The 13,511-nt window shown below is 41.8% G+C and overlaps 1 protein-coding gene across 8 annotated transcripts in view; it reads right to left on the reverse strand.

Moving 5' to 3' along the window:
* The window catches only part of Babam2 (BRISC and BRCA1 A complex member 2), a 450,578-nt gene that overhangs the window by 334,110 nt on the left and 102,957 nt on the right, over positions 1-13,511 (reverse strand). For 4 of the 8 annotated variants that reach the window (XM_087553689.1, XM_087553690.1, XM_087553688.1 and 1 more), the window contains one exon: positions 12,953-13,029. The exons of 3 other annotated variants lie outside the window; for them this stretch is intronic. In XM_087553689.1, the coding sequence (XP_087409815.1) occupies positions 12,953-13,029 (77 nt within the window). Of the gene's footprint in view, positions 1-8,050; positions 8,149-12,952; positions 13,030-13,511 lie in introns of those variants that run through there. One more of the 8 variants, XM_087553691.1, reaches the window with a different exon arrangement.

A 13,511-nucleotide genomic window follows, 5' to 3' on the forward strand; every position in this document is an offset into this window, starting at 1 on the left:
TTGAGATAATTTTTTGGCACAACTTCTCTACTGTGTTGCAAATGGATTTAATAAATATTCATCACTCTTCTCAGATAATAAGCAACAATACTGTTCCATTGTTAGACACAAAATGAACATGTCTACAGTTTCACGAGAAACACAGTAATGGACCTCTCTGGGCCTCCCCAGACCACGCTTACCTGCGCTTACATGGGTTCCGAGGGGTAGGGAACTAGTTCCTCACCAAAAGTATTTGCTCTGAAAGCATATGTACATGAGTTCTAATCTCAGCACCCGTGCTGAAAAGCACAGCACAGTTATGCATGGCTGTAACAGGAGAAAAACGGTGAGCTTCTGCTACAGTGAGGCATGGCTCAAGGGAAGAAAGAAGAGAGTGGCAGAGAAAGTCTCCAGAAGTCCTCTTCCAGCTACATGCATGGGTGCCTGCATATCTGCACACTCACAGGGGCGCGCGCGCACACACACACACACACACACATACACACACACACACACACACACACACACACGGGGGGGGGGGGGGGGGTGAGCGACCTGACCATGTCTTTATCAAACTCACAGCTTTCCCAAGAATGAAGGCTCACTGCTCTCTCACTACCGATTCCACACTCAGCTCACCTGTAAGAATGAAGTCATTTCTATCCAATGTTTAGAGAAATCTGGGGAAAAGAATCAAGTTAATAAAGTGCCAAAATACAAGAACTCAGATGACAAGCAGCTACTGTCATGTCTGCCAGCATGCCAGTTCCTGGTTCCAGTCCCAGTGAAGCCTTGCTCTCCCCTGCCCTTGAAAACCATAAAATTCACTTGATTCTTTATAAAGACAAATAAATAAATCCTTTGGTTTATTTTGGTTCCAATGGATTTCTTATAACCAAACAGTCCCTGATTAACATAAATTGTTGGTATGAAACAAAAAATTTCAAACAAAAGATAATTTCAAATTTGAAACTGATTCGCTAGCCACAGACTTGCTCAATATAACCTATAATATTTCAGTAATGATGTCTCTTCCTAGTGGCATAAACAATATGATTCAAAGAGCCTTCAGAATTAAGATCTGTCACTTGCTCATCAAACCCCATCATTACTAGATCCAGAGAAAGAATATCCTTGGTTCATTCCACAAACACTTACTAAGCTTCTCTAAATGTCAGGCACAGACTAGAGACTGGAAATAGTGCGTGAGCAGAGCACGCTCCCTGCTCTGTCTGAACAGAGTGGGTACACACATTCTCATTGTCTTCCTCTCTATCTTCTTTTCTGTCTCCCCCACCCAACCCTCCCTGAAATAATCAGATAATTACTTTAGAATTAAATGCTATGCAAACTGACTGTCGTGTCTGTTTACTAACCATGTCTATAACAAATCCCTAGCCCACCATGAACTTTACTACAGCTCAGAAACTCCTGCCACTGCAGTGGGAGGTTAGGACTCCAATATGCACTTCATTCAGTTCCTCCTGATCCCTGAAGAAGCACATTTCTATTCCAGTTCAAGGATGATTTGTGTCTTCTACAGCTGTCAAATTCAAGGGTTTCTCTTTAATTAATATCTCATCCTTGGACAACTTTCAATAATTTCTTACACAAATTGGCAACTCTTTCAGTAGCCAGCAGGTGTTTCTTCACGTTAAGGAACTGCAGAAACAGTAACATCATTCCCAGTATACTGTAACATCCTGGCATCCTTCTCAGGAATCTGCTCACCACTGCACCGACAGAAGCACATCCTCTCCTTTGCCTTCCACTCTATCAGCCGCTGCCCGAAGTTCCCTTTGTTTACAGGTGAAACAGATTTTTCTGTAAGGGCTGCTTTCTAATATGCAAATTAAGTTGCATCCTATTTTCATTATTCTGACTCCAGAGGGCAGAATAAAATAAATAAATGTGAAATAGGTTCAGGCTCCCAATCTGCACAGTACAGTGCATGCCTTCCTGTTTTTCTGAACTGTTAGGGGCAGTGCTCCAATTAATAATTCCTTGTATAATAAATAACTCGTGAAGACCGAGTGTCTGCTGGTAACAAGGCAGATACGGGGACAGAATACCACATTCCCTCTAATCCTGTAGCTGGCACAGATCTGAACATTGCAACTCAAGAACTCATGCACCCATCATGCCCGCCATCCACTGCTTCCATGGGTATTAATCGAGCATCTACCTCTACGCTGCTAGGAGCTGAAGGTACAACTTAATAAACAAAGCAGGCCTGTTCACTGAGGATAACTTATAAAATGAATTACTGTAAACTCCAAATACTCTGGCTTAGCCTTGGCTAAGGCCAACGAGCCTCAGGCTAGGAAGGCTGCTCACTGATAAAGAGACTGGCTATTCTAAAGTGAAGGGTTTGGGACACCAACCCAGCCACCAAACCTTCTACCTACAGTTTGTCCTATCTGGAGTATTTTGGGATTGAAGCCTAAGAGAATTGTCATTGACGAGACCAAAGAGACTTCATCCAGCAACTAATGGAAACAGAATCCCACAGACAAGACTTACAGGGAGCTCCAGGAGTCCTGCAGAGAAGCCTAAAGGACTGGAAGAAACAGGGATCATAGATACTATGAGAACTCGGCCCACAGAACCAAGTAACCAGGGCCAAGTGATCAAGCCTGTAGGGGTCTGGCTTGATGCTATGGCTGAATAGCTTGGTGTTCTTGTGGGAATCCTAACAGTGGGAGAGGATGCTGTCCGACTCCTCCACCTACTTGTGGGACCCTCCCTCCCCCCATACCCCTACTGTGCCTCCTGATCCAGCCTTGATGTGACGGTTCATGCCTGGTCTTACTCTACCTGGTTGGTGTCCCTAAGAGGCAAGCTCTTTTCTGAGGGAGGCTGAGTGGATCTAGGGGAGAGGGGGAAGGTGGAGGGAGAGACTGGGGAAGGGGAGAGAAAGAAGAAAAACTCTGGCCGGATGTAATATGTAAGAGAAGAATGAGAGAGGGAGAGAGGGAGAGAGGGAGAAAGGGAGGGAGGGAGGGAGGGAGGGAGGGAGGGAGGGAGAGAGAGAGAGAGAGAGAGAGAGAGAGAGAGAAAGAGAAAGAGAGAGAGAGAGAATTTAGCTGCTCTTCCAGAAGGCCCATGTTTGATTCTCAGTACCATCTGTAGCTCCAGTGCTGTGGGATCCAGTGCCCACTTCTGGCCACGGTTAAGTACCAAGCATGCAAGCAGCCCATAGACATACATGCAAAAAAAACTCTCATACATGTAAATTATTGTTTTAAAACAACACAGAAAGCTTCTGTGTTTGCTATCATAACTACTTTCCAAAGACTTGTAGAACCATAGAAACTCACAGACATTTATATTTATTTGAGCAAACTAAACTTATTAAAGAGTTTGTTGATTAGAATAGTATTTGATCATCTAGTGACAATCATTATATAGGCTGTAGAAGGTAAAATTTAATGACAAATCCTGTAATAAGAAACTTCTGGCAATACATTTCTTAGCTATAATAAATATAGCTACAAAATGCGTTCAAGTAGGAACACATGCTATCTTCATCCTTACAAAAGATGTTAAACAAACAAAAAGGATGACTTAAAAGTTCTAAAAGAAGCTAAGTTGGGTGGCTCACACCTGCAATTCTAGCACTCAGTAGGCTGGGGTAGGAGGACCACTGAAGGCCTGAGACCAACCTGCACGACACAGTGAGCTCCAGCACAGTGTGGGCTATAGGATAAGAACTTGTCTCGAAAAGAAACAAAAGAGAAATTATGAGAAAGACTAAAGAAGAAGTAAGGGAGAGGGAAGACAGAAAAGAGAGAGAAAGATGGGCCTGCAAAATCTTATTTTTTTAATTAATTAATTTATTTTTACTGGATATTTTATGTATTTACATTTTTTTTTTCCTTTTCTTTTTTTTTTCGGAGCTGGGGACCGAACCTAGGGCCTTGTGCTCGCCAGGCAAGCGCTCTACTGCTGAGCTAAATCCCCAGCCCCGTATTTACATTTCAAATATTAACGCCTTTCCCCCTCTCCCATAACCCCTTCCCTCCCCCTGCTTCCATGAGGATGCTCCCACTCCCACCCCAACATTCCCCTACGCTGGGGAAACGAGCCTTCACAGGACCGAGGGCTTCTCCTCCCACTGATGCCAGACAATGTCATCCTCTGCGACATATGTGGCTGAAGCCATGGGTCCCTCCATGTGTAGTCTTTGGTTGGTAGTCTAGTCCCTGGGAGCTCTGGGGGGTCTGGTTGGTTGTTCTTCCTATGGGGTTGCAAACCCTATCTTACTCCAAGAAGGAAAATTCGATTCTAAACTTCGATTTCTAAAGAAATCCATGGCTACAATCGTGGGAAATCTGGACATAGTCAAGCTACTTCCATGGCTTTCAGGAGATCGAAAGGAAGTAACTGCAGTAAGCATTGATGTAGAACTGCAGTAAGCATTGATGTAGAACTGCAGTAAGCATTGATGTTGAACTGCAGTAAGCATTGATGTAGAACTGCAGTAAGCATTGATGTTGAACTGCAGTAAGCATTGATGTTGAACTGCAGTAAGCATTGATGTAGAACTGCAGTAAGCATTGATGTAGAACTGCAGTAAGCATTGATGTAGAACTGCAGTAAGCATTGATGTAGAACTGCAGTAAGCATTGATGTAGAACTGCAGTAAGCATTGATGTTGAACTGCAGTAAGCATTGATGTTGAACTGCAGTAAGCATTGATGTTGAACTGCAGTAAGCATTGATGTTGAACTGCAGTAAGCATTGATGTAGAACTGCAGTAAGCATTGATGTTGAACTGCAGTAAGCATTGATGTTGAACTGCAGTAAGCATTGATGTAGAACTGCAGTAAGCATTGATGTTGAACTGCAGTAAGCATTGATGTTGAACTGCAGTAAGCATTGATGTTGAACTGCAGTAAGCATTGATGTTGAACTGCAGTAAGCATTGATGTTGAACTGCAGTAAGCATTGATGTAGAACTGCAGTAAGCATTGATGTAGAACTGCAGTAAGCATTGATGTTGAACTGCAGTAAGCATTGATGTTGAACTGCAGTAAGCATTGATGTTGAACTGCAGTAAGCATTGATGTTGAACTGCAGTAAGCATTGATGTTGAACTGCAGTAAGCATTGATGTAGAACTGCAGTAAGCATTGATGTTGAACTGCAGTAAGCATTGATGTAGAACTGCAGTAAGCATTGATGTTGAACTGCAGTAAGCATTGATGTAGAACTGCAGTAAGCATTGATGTTGAACTGCAGTAAGCATTGATGTTGAACTGCAGTAAGCATTGATGTTGAACTGCAGTAAGCATTGATGTTGAACTGCAGTAAGCATTGATGTTGAACTGCAGTAAGCATTGATGTAGAACTGCAGTAAGCATTGATGTTGAACTGCAGTAAGCATTGATGTTGAACTGCAGTAAGCATTGATGTTGAACTGCAGTAAGCATTGATGTAGAACTGCAGTAAGCATTGATGTTGAACTGCAGTAAGCATTGATGTTGAACTGCAGTAAGCATTGATGTTGAACTGCAGTAAGCATTGATGTTGAACTGCAGTAAGCATTGATGTAGAACTGCAGTAAGCATTGATGTTGAACTGCAGTAAGCATTGATGTTGAACTGCAGTAAGCATTGATGTAGAACTGCAGTAAGCATTGATGTTGAACTGCAGTAAGCATTGATGTTGAACTGCAGTAAGCATTGATGTTGAACTGCAGTAAGCATTGATGTTGAACTGCAGTAAGCATTGATGTTGAACTGCAGTAAGCATTGATGTAGAACTGCAGTAAGCATTGATGTAGAACTGCAGTAAGCATTGATGTTGAACTGCAGTAAGCATTGATGTTGAACTGCAGTAAGCATTGATGTTGAACTGCAGTAAGCATTGATGTTGAACTGCAGTAAGCATTGATGTTGAACTGCAGTAAGCATTGATGTTGAACTGCAGTAAGCATTGATGTAGAACTGCAGTAAGCATTGATGTTGAACTGCAGTAAGCATTGATGTAGAACTGCAGTAAGCATTGATGTTGAACTGCAGTAAGCATTGATGTAGAACTGCAGTAAGCATTGATGTTGAACTGCAGTAAGCATTGATGTTGAACTGCAGTAAGCATTGATGTTGAACTGCAGTAAGCATTGATGTTGAACTGCAGTAAGCATTGATGTTGAACTGCAGTAAGCATTGATGTAGAACTGCAGTAAGCATTGATGTTGAACTGCAGTAAGCATTGATGTTGAACTGCAGTAAGCATTGATGTTGAACTGCAGTAAGCATTGATGTAGAACTGCAGTAAGCATTGATGTTGAACTGCAGTAAGCATTGATGTTGAACTGCAGTAAGCATTGATGTTGAACTGCAGTAAGCATTGATGTTGAACTGCAGTAAGCATTGATGTTGAACTGCAGTAAGCATTGATGTTGAACTGCAGTAAGCATTGATGTTGAACTGCAGTAAGCATTGATGTTGAACTGCAGTAAGCATTGATGTTGAACTGCAGTAAGCATTGATGTTGAACTGCAGTAAGCATTGATGTTGAACTGCAGTAAGCATTGATGTTGAACTGCAGTAAGCATTGATGTTGAACTGCAGTAAGCATTGATGTTGAACTGCAGTAAGCATTGATGTTGAACTGCAGTAAGCATTGATGTAGAACTGCAGTAAGCATTGATGTTGAACTGCAGTAAGCATTGATGTAGAACTGCAGTAAGCATTGATGTAGAACTGCAGTAAGCATTGATGTTGAACTGCAGTAAGCATTGATGTTGAACTGCAGTAAGCATTGATGTTGAACTGCAGTAAGCATTGATGTTGAACTGCAGTAAGCATTGATGTTGAACTGCAGTAAGCATTGATGTAGATGCAAGATCTAATTGTCCCACACGAATACCACAGTCAGCTGAGCATGCCTCAGACCTCCTAGAAGGGTTTCTGAGACGGGTTGGCAAGAAAGCTTACTGGGTGAAGGTGCTTGCCGCTGAGCTTGACCTCCTAAGTTCAGTCCTCAAGACCCTTATGATAGAAGGAAACGACAACTCTTGTTGCACTCTAAGAAAGCACGTGCGCATACGTGAGCACACACACACACACACACACACACACACACACACACAGAGGGGGGGTAATTCTAAGTTTTTAAAATATTATGAACAGAATTAATTTGGAAATAATTTTCAGTTAAGTTTCCAAGAAGGGAAGCTTAATGGCCATGGCCTAAATATCACACAAAGCAAAACAGGCTTGTCCTTGGAAATGCTGACAAAAACAAATGTGTGTTTGCAGGTGGGGACACGGCACTTGGTGACAAGCACAAACCCATTTTTACCTGAGCTTTAACTGCATGTGCAAAGGACATACTGGTTCTGAGTTTCTAAATTAAGACTTGCCCACCGGAATTTATATAGTTGATTTCATTTATTTTGATAAGTCTATTGATTTTCAACAGGTCTTTAAAAAAATAAATTTCCAGAGCTAGAGAGAGTGCTCAAAAAATAAATAAAATAAAAACAAGAACAAAAGTTTCCATCCCTAAATGTATAGAGGTGTTTGTATAGCAAAAGGCTACCCAACAGGGTGCAAATCTGAGAATAAGAACAGGTTTTTAAGGCAACAGGTAAATGGCACTTAAACCCCACACCTTTCTAAAAGTCTGGAAGGAACTTACTCATGATACCATCTTCTCGAGTAAATCTCCTAGCTCTGTACCTACTGCCAACCCCTGGATCTAACACTAAACCTAAGAACATCGCCAACATCTTTCAGAAGGTTCTCTACAGAAAGTCCAGAATTTCAGAAAGGAGGAGCTTGGAAAATGTCTCACTCAATAAACTGACTGCCACTCAAGCATGAGGATTGAGTTTGAACCACCAGGATGCACATTAAAAAGCCAGGTACAACAGTGCACATCTCTAATCTCACAGCTGGGCAGAGGGGACAGATCATAGACTCAGCAGCAGATAGCATAGGCGAACCTGTGAGAGACCTTCTCTCAAAAACCCACCAGCCTGACATAAGTAAGAAGAAAAAGAAAGAAAGAATGACCTAAGCAGTTAAAATAAAGATGCTAAGTAGGGTGGTGCACACCTTTAATCCCAGAAGTGGAAAGGCAGAGTTGGATCTCTGTGAATTCAAGCCTGGCCTGGTCCACAGAGTGGGTTCCAGGACAGCCAGGGCTACACAGAGAAGCCTGTCTCAAAAAAAAAAAAAAAGACATCTATTAGTCACCTTTCATTACAGAGCATAGAGTAGGCTAAATAAGTCTTTAGTGCTTAGTATATGATATCAAACAATAGTTTGATAGAATACGCCTAATATACAATGAATAACAGGTTTCATGTGAAAATTTTATAGTGATGAGAAAATACAGGATATCAGCAAATAAAACATAGTATAACATAAATTAGCACACCAAAAAAAAACCGGAGGCTAATTCTTCCTTCTAACCACCCCTCTACTATGAAAGTTAAAAGAAGTCTGTAAAAATATAAAAGAGGAAGAACGGAGATGAAGGTTAAGAAATAGCAATCTACACAGGGGAAACCTCAGCAAATGTCTAGAAGACAAAATGCAGCCAGGAACTGGTGCTTGGCAGGGCAGGGTGCTCTGTGTCTCTCACAGGAATATGAGGAGGACACAGCTGAACACAGAGAAGCCATTGGTCATCCTACCACTTACCCGGTAAGCAGAGGAGAGGAGGAGACATAAGGCTATGAGCAGGGAGATTAATTAAACGTTCTTCAGGAAAGAGTGCACACACCTCCCTGCCCGGCAATGGCCAAGTGTACTCCAGGGGGAAATACAGGAAGTTCACTTTTGAAAAAGGATAAGATCTATTTTGATGACCGCTGAACTTCAGAATAGGACAGTCGGGGCTGGGGATTTAGCTCAGTGGTAGAGCCCTTGCCTAGGAAGCGCAAGGCCCTGGGTTCGGTCCCCAGCTCCGAAAAAAAAAGAACCACAAAAAAAAAAAAAAAAAAGAATAGGACAGTCAAGAGTCCCCCACACTAAGAGCATGCTCAACTACCTGGGAGCTCTACACAGTATCTTATTACTATCTTATGTGCATGATGGCTTTTATTTGAGGGAAGCTTATAGATCAGCAATTCTCTACCTGTTGGTCTCGACCTTTTGAAAGACAAACAATCCTTTCATAGGGTTTACTTAAGGCCATCAGAAAACATAGACATTTATATTATGATTCATAACGTAGCAAAGTTACGGTTATAAAGTAGCAAGAAGGGCTGGAGAGATGGCTCAGTGGTTAAGAGCACTGCCTGCTCCTCTAGAGGTCCTGAGTTCAAATCCCAGCAACCACATGGTGGCTCACAACCATCTGTAATGGGATCCGATGTCCCTTTCTGATGTGTCTGAAGTCAGTGACAGTGTATGCACATACATGAAATAAATAAAGTAGCAAGAAAATGATTTTATGGCTGGGGGTCACCACAACATGAGGAGCTGTATTAAAGGGTCACAGCTTTATAGAATAACCGGAAGAGAAATTATGCTATAAAATATGATGTTCCATGTGAATATTAAAATAATGGTTAAAAAAGAAAACATTTTTAAAATTTTACAATTATTATATTTATCTATCTCTGTGATGGTGCGTATACGTGGCATGCATTTGTAGGTCAGAGGACAGCCCGTGAGAATCAGTTGTTGAACTGGTTAGATGGGATTTTGTTTAATCTTATTGTTCTAAAGATTTCTATTTTCAATTGAACTACACATGTATATGTACATGTGTGTGCAGGTGCCTTCACAGTCCAGAGGAAAGCATCTAATCTCATGGAACTGAACTCACAGGCAGCTGTGTGCTGCCTGACATGGGTTCTAGGAATCAAACTCAGGGTTCTCTAAAAGAACAGAACAGTCTGTGTTCTTAACTGCTGAGCCATCTCGTCAACCCCTTGGCTGGTTTAATTCCACTCTAGAGTCATCTGAGAGGAGCCCAGGCTGAGGAATTGCCTAGAACAGACTGCCCTAAGTGCACATCTGTAGGGGACTGTTTTGACTATTAACTGATCCAGGAGGGATATGGTCAGAGTGCTTTATCACAGCACTGGAAAGGAAACTAGAACAGTTCTCTCCTTCTACCAGGTAGATGCCAGGGATTGAACTCAGGTCGTTAGGCTTGTCAGCAAACACATTTAACTGCTGAACCTTTAATTTTTGTTATTTGAAAGACTAACAGATACTGCAGTCATAAAGTAAGAACAAGACATCTGAAGAGGAACAGAGAGGAAGAAAGAGATCTTAAGTAAGATACCTAATCATAATGGAGGTAATAAAGAAATGTGGGGCAGAGATATAGGAAAGGCAGAAGCAGAAGAGAGAGGAACAAAATCTGGGCAGGTTATTTGAGCCTGGATTCCAATAACCTAAGCAAGTGGCCTGTTTCCTAAGAAATCGTCCAGTGTAGTGCGTAGAATTGTTACTATTTAGGCCCACAAAACGAAGTAAAATATAATGATAATTAATGCAGAAGCAGGCCTATCGAGCCACTGTGTAATTTATGAACAATGCCCTGGAGACTATTATAGACAACAAATTATTAATCTTGAGAATGCAAAGGGGAAAACAGAAGATGTGGGAAAGCGGTGCAGGAAAAAGCAAGAGAAGAAAGAAGCAGAGGCTGCGCTTACCCCATGAAGTGTGAAGCCAAAAGACATTATCTGTGGGTCATGGGACTCCAGAGAGATGAGACGTCCATCACCACTGCACAGAGATCGTCAGAGCTGATAACACAGCTGAGTCATGCACTTATCAAGAACCCTAGGGGACTGTTCATTGAATTGTATGATCAGTGTTTAAAGGGACCCTGGAGGGGAGTATGGAGGGGGTGCCATGGATTTGCTTTTTGGAAAAGTTTGTCTCTAACCTTTGTAAGGCCCTGAAATTTGATCCCCACAAGAAAAAAAGAACAAAGGTTTTAGCTACAAGGTAAAGAACTCGAGAACCAATAGCAGCGATGTGCTTTTATTAAAGAGGAAGAGAGAGGTAAGGGGACAGTGAAAATAGGCTGATGCCTCTAGCAGGTCAGGAAGTCAAAAGATAACATCTACAACTAGCCAGTCAGGAAACAGGCAGAGTAGTACTGAGAGAAATGGGAATCCTCAGAAGAACTAAACTGAAACCATTTCTTAAAACTGTAATGGTTTCCTCAGAAAACAGGAGTAAGAGGGGGAAACACAGGACAGGAGACCAATGCTTCCTTCTGTGTGTAACTTCAGCACTATCTCCATTTCATCCATGAGTGATTTACTTGGATCATTTCTTTTTAAATTTAGTTAATAATTGGAAAAGATAACAATCTAAGCCTGCCACTATTTGTACTTTTGTCGTTTCCTGAGAATGGTCTAATAATTCACGGTAACAGTGACCTTGGCCTGAATGTCTCATTTAACATTACACTTGGTAAATTAACACAAAGCCATTCTAGAGAATGCCAAGATGTGGCACCTCCCAGTCAATGACAGTAGAACACACAGTTGATAGTCCAAAAAGCAGTTTATCCACCCATTGCACCCATCATACCATATGTGAGTGTGTGCATGTGTGAGTGTGTGCAAGTACACAAGAACACACACAAGCACACAAACAAGCACACACACAAGTAGGTGTGGAGGCCAGAGGAAACTTTAGGTATCATTCCTGAGGCACCATCCACTCTGTTTTCTCAGACTGGGTTCCTTGTTGGCCTGAACCTTGCCAAGTAAGCTAACCGGGATCACATGAGTCCCAGGATCTGCTTGTCTCTGATCCCCACACTGGGATTACAGGCATCTGCCCCCGCCAAGCTTTTCTCTGTGTAGGTTCTGGGGATCAAACCCAGGTCCTTTTACCTTGAAAGCCCTTTATGGTCTGTGCCATCTCCCTCACCCATCCACCTGATCTTTAATAACCACATTTTTTATCCTTTTTTACAAATAGATTTTTAACACCCTGTTCACAAGAATAGGTTTAAGAAAGAAAATGCCAGGTGCAGTTACTGACACTAACAAAGCAAAGCTATTATCACTTTCACAGTAGGTAAGAGCTCAGTGCTGCGCTGGCGACAGAGAAGGGCTAACATGGCCCAGACAGACGCTGCAGATGCTGGCCTGCATCCCAGGTGTGCACCCTGCACACCATTCAGGCGGTATTGGAAGCCAAGGTGCAGAAGCTCAGGCCACTCTTCACATATACTCAATCTACCTGATAACATATGGCCCTAATTTTGGAAAGATAGACAACATTTAAACCTGATTTAAAAAAGAAAAGAATTTAGAATGTCTGACTTCTGATATCTGAGTCAATAGAAGGAGTTTCCTCAGAGACAGGGTGTCCCAAGCTTGCTTCCATAACCCGATCTGTTTTCGTGGATTACATTATCACTGTGGCCCTCACAGGCCATTTGCATTTCTAACTCTTGCTATAAAGTATGTTGACACATGTATGCAGTGCCCAGAATCCTAGAGAAAGGACCATGACAATGGGTTTTGACAGCAGTGGAGACATCAGCCATTCCTACCTAAAAACAACTATTACTAAATAGGTATTTTAAGTGTTACATCTTTTTTCTTGTGTGTGTGTGTGTGTGTGTGTGTGTGTGTGTGTATTAATTTTATTGGGTGCAGGGCACAACGCACATGTGGAAATTGGTCCAGGAATAGAACTCACTTTGTCGGGATTGATGGCAGGTCTTTACTCACTCACTGAACCATCTTGCAGGCACAAAGCAGTAAGCCACTTTATTGGGGTATTATCTTAGAGCTCCCTTCAAGAAAAAAGACATACATACGCACTATTGTGTTTCTATACAGGCCTATTCCTCTACAACTTAATTCAGCTGGGTACCTCACTTTGAATAGAAAGAACCAGGGCGGGATGGCAGATAGCAAAATAGTAACTATTAGTAAGCAGGATCAGAGCTCACTCTGAACAGTCAGCAGTAAAATGTAAAGCACAACTTGCAATAATTGGTGACCACCATCTACTCACACTTTAATGTCTCTCCAGCGTACGGGATGTGCAGTTTGAAGCGGTCACAGTTGGGTCCAGGAGTCAAGGATGTACAGCTTCAGCATTCCAGGGGAAGGAAAAATAAGATTTTTTAAAGAACAAAATTGAAAGGCCCACAGATTTATGACACTTAATAAAGTAAATAAAAAGTAATTTTTAATACATAAAAGAATTAAGGAAGAAAATGAAAGCCTTGACTGCTCATGGAGTCCAAGACAATGAATGAGCCTTGATCTGAGATAAATTATGTATCTTGCAAGAGAACTTCTATGCCTTCTAACAACGAACCCCAAGTGCTTCAAGTATCTCTTGCATAGAAGCGTATCTTGACTTTTAAAACCATGTATATCATCCAAAACAGGTCTCTAATCCTTGGTGCCAAGAACTATAAATGCAGGGAAATTTTATGGTCATATTTTAAACATAGATTCTTAACTTTCACTCTGTTCATACAAAAAAGAGCCCACTTTTGGCCTTTCTCTAGTGGCAGATGGTTTCTTTCTTTCTCCTAAGGTACGATGCTCTCTAGATCTGGCAT

The sequence above is a fragment of the Rattus norvegicus genome, chromosome 6 (genome assembly GCF_021556685.1).
Source record: "Rattus norvegicus strain SHRSP/BbbUtx chromosome 6, alternate assembly SHRSP_T2T, whole genome shotgun sequence".
Classification (NCBI taxonomy): Eukaryota; Metazoa; Chordata; class Mammalia; order Rodentia; family Muridae; genus Rattus; species Rattus norvegicus.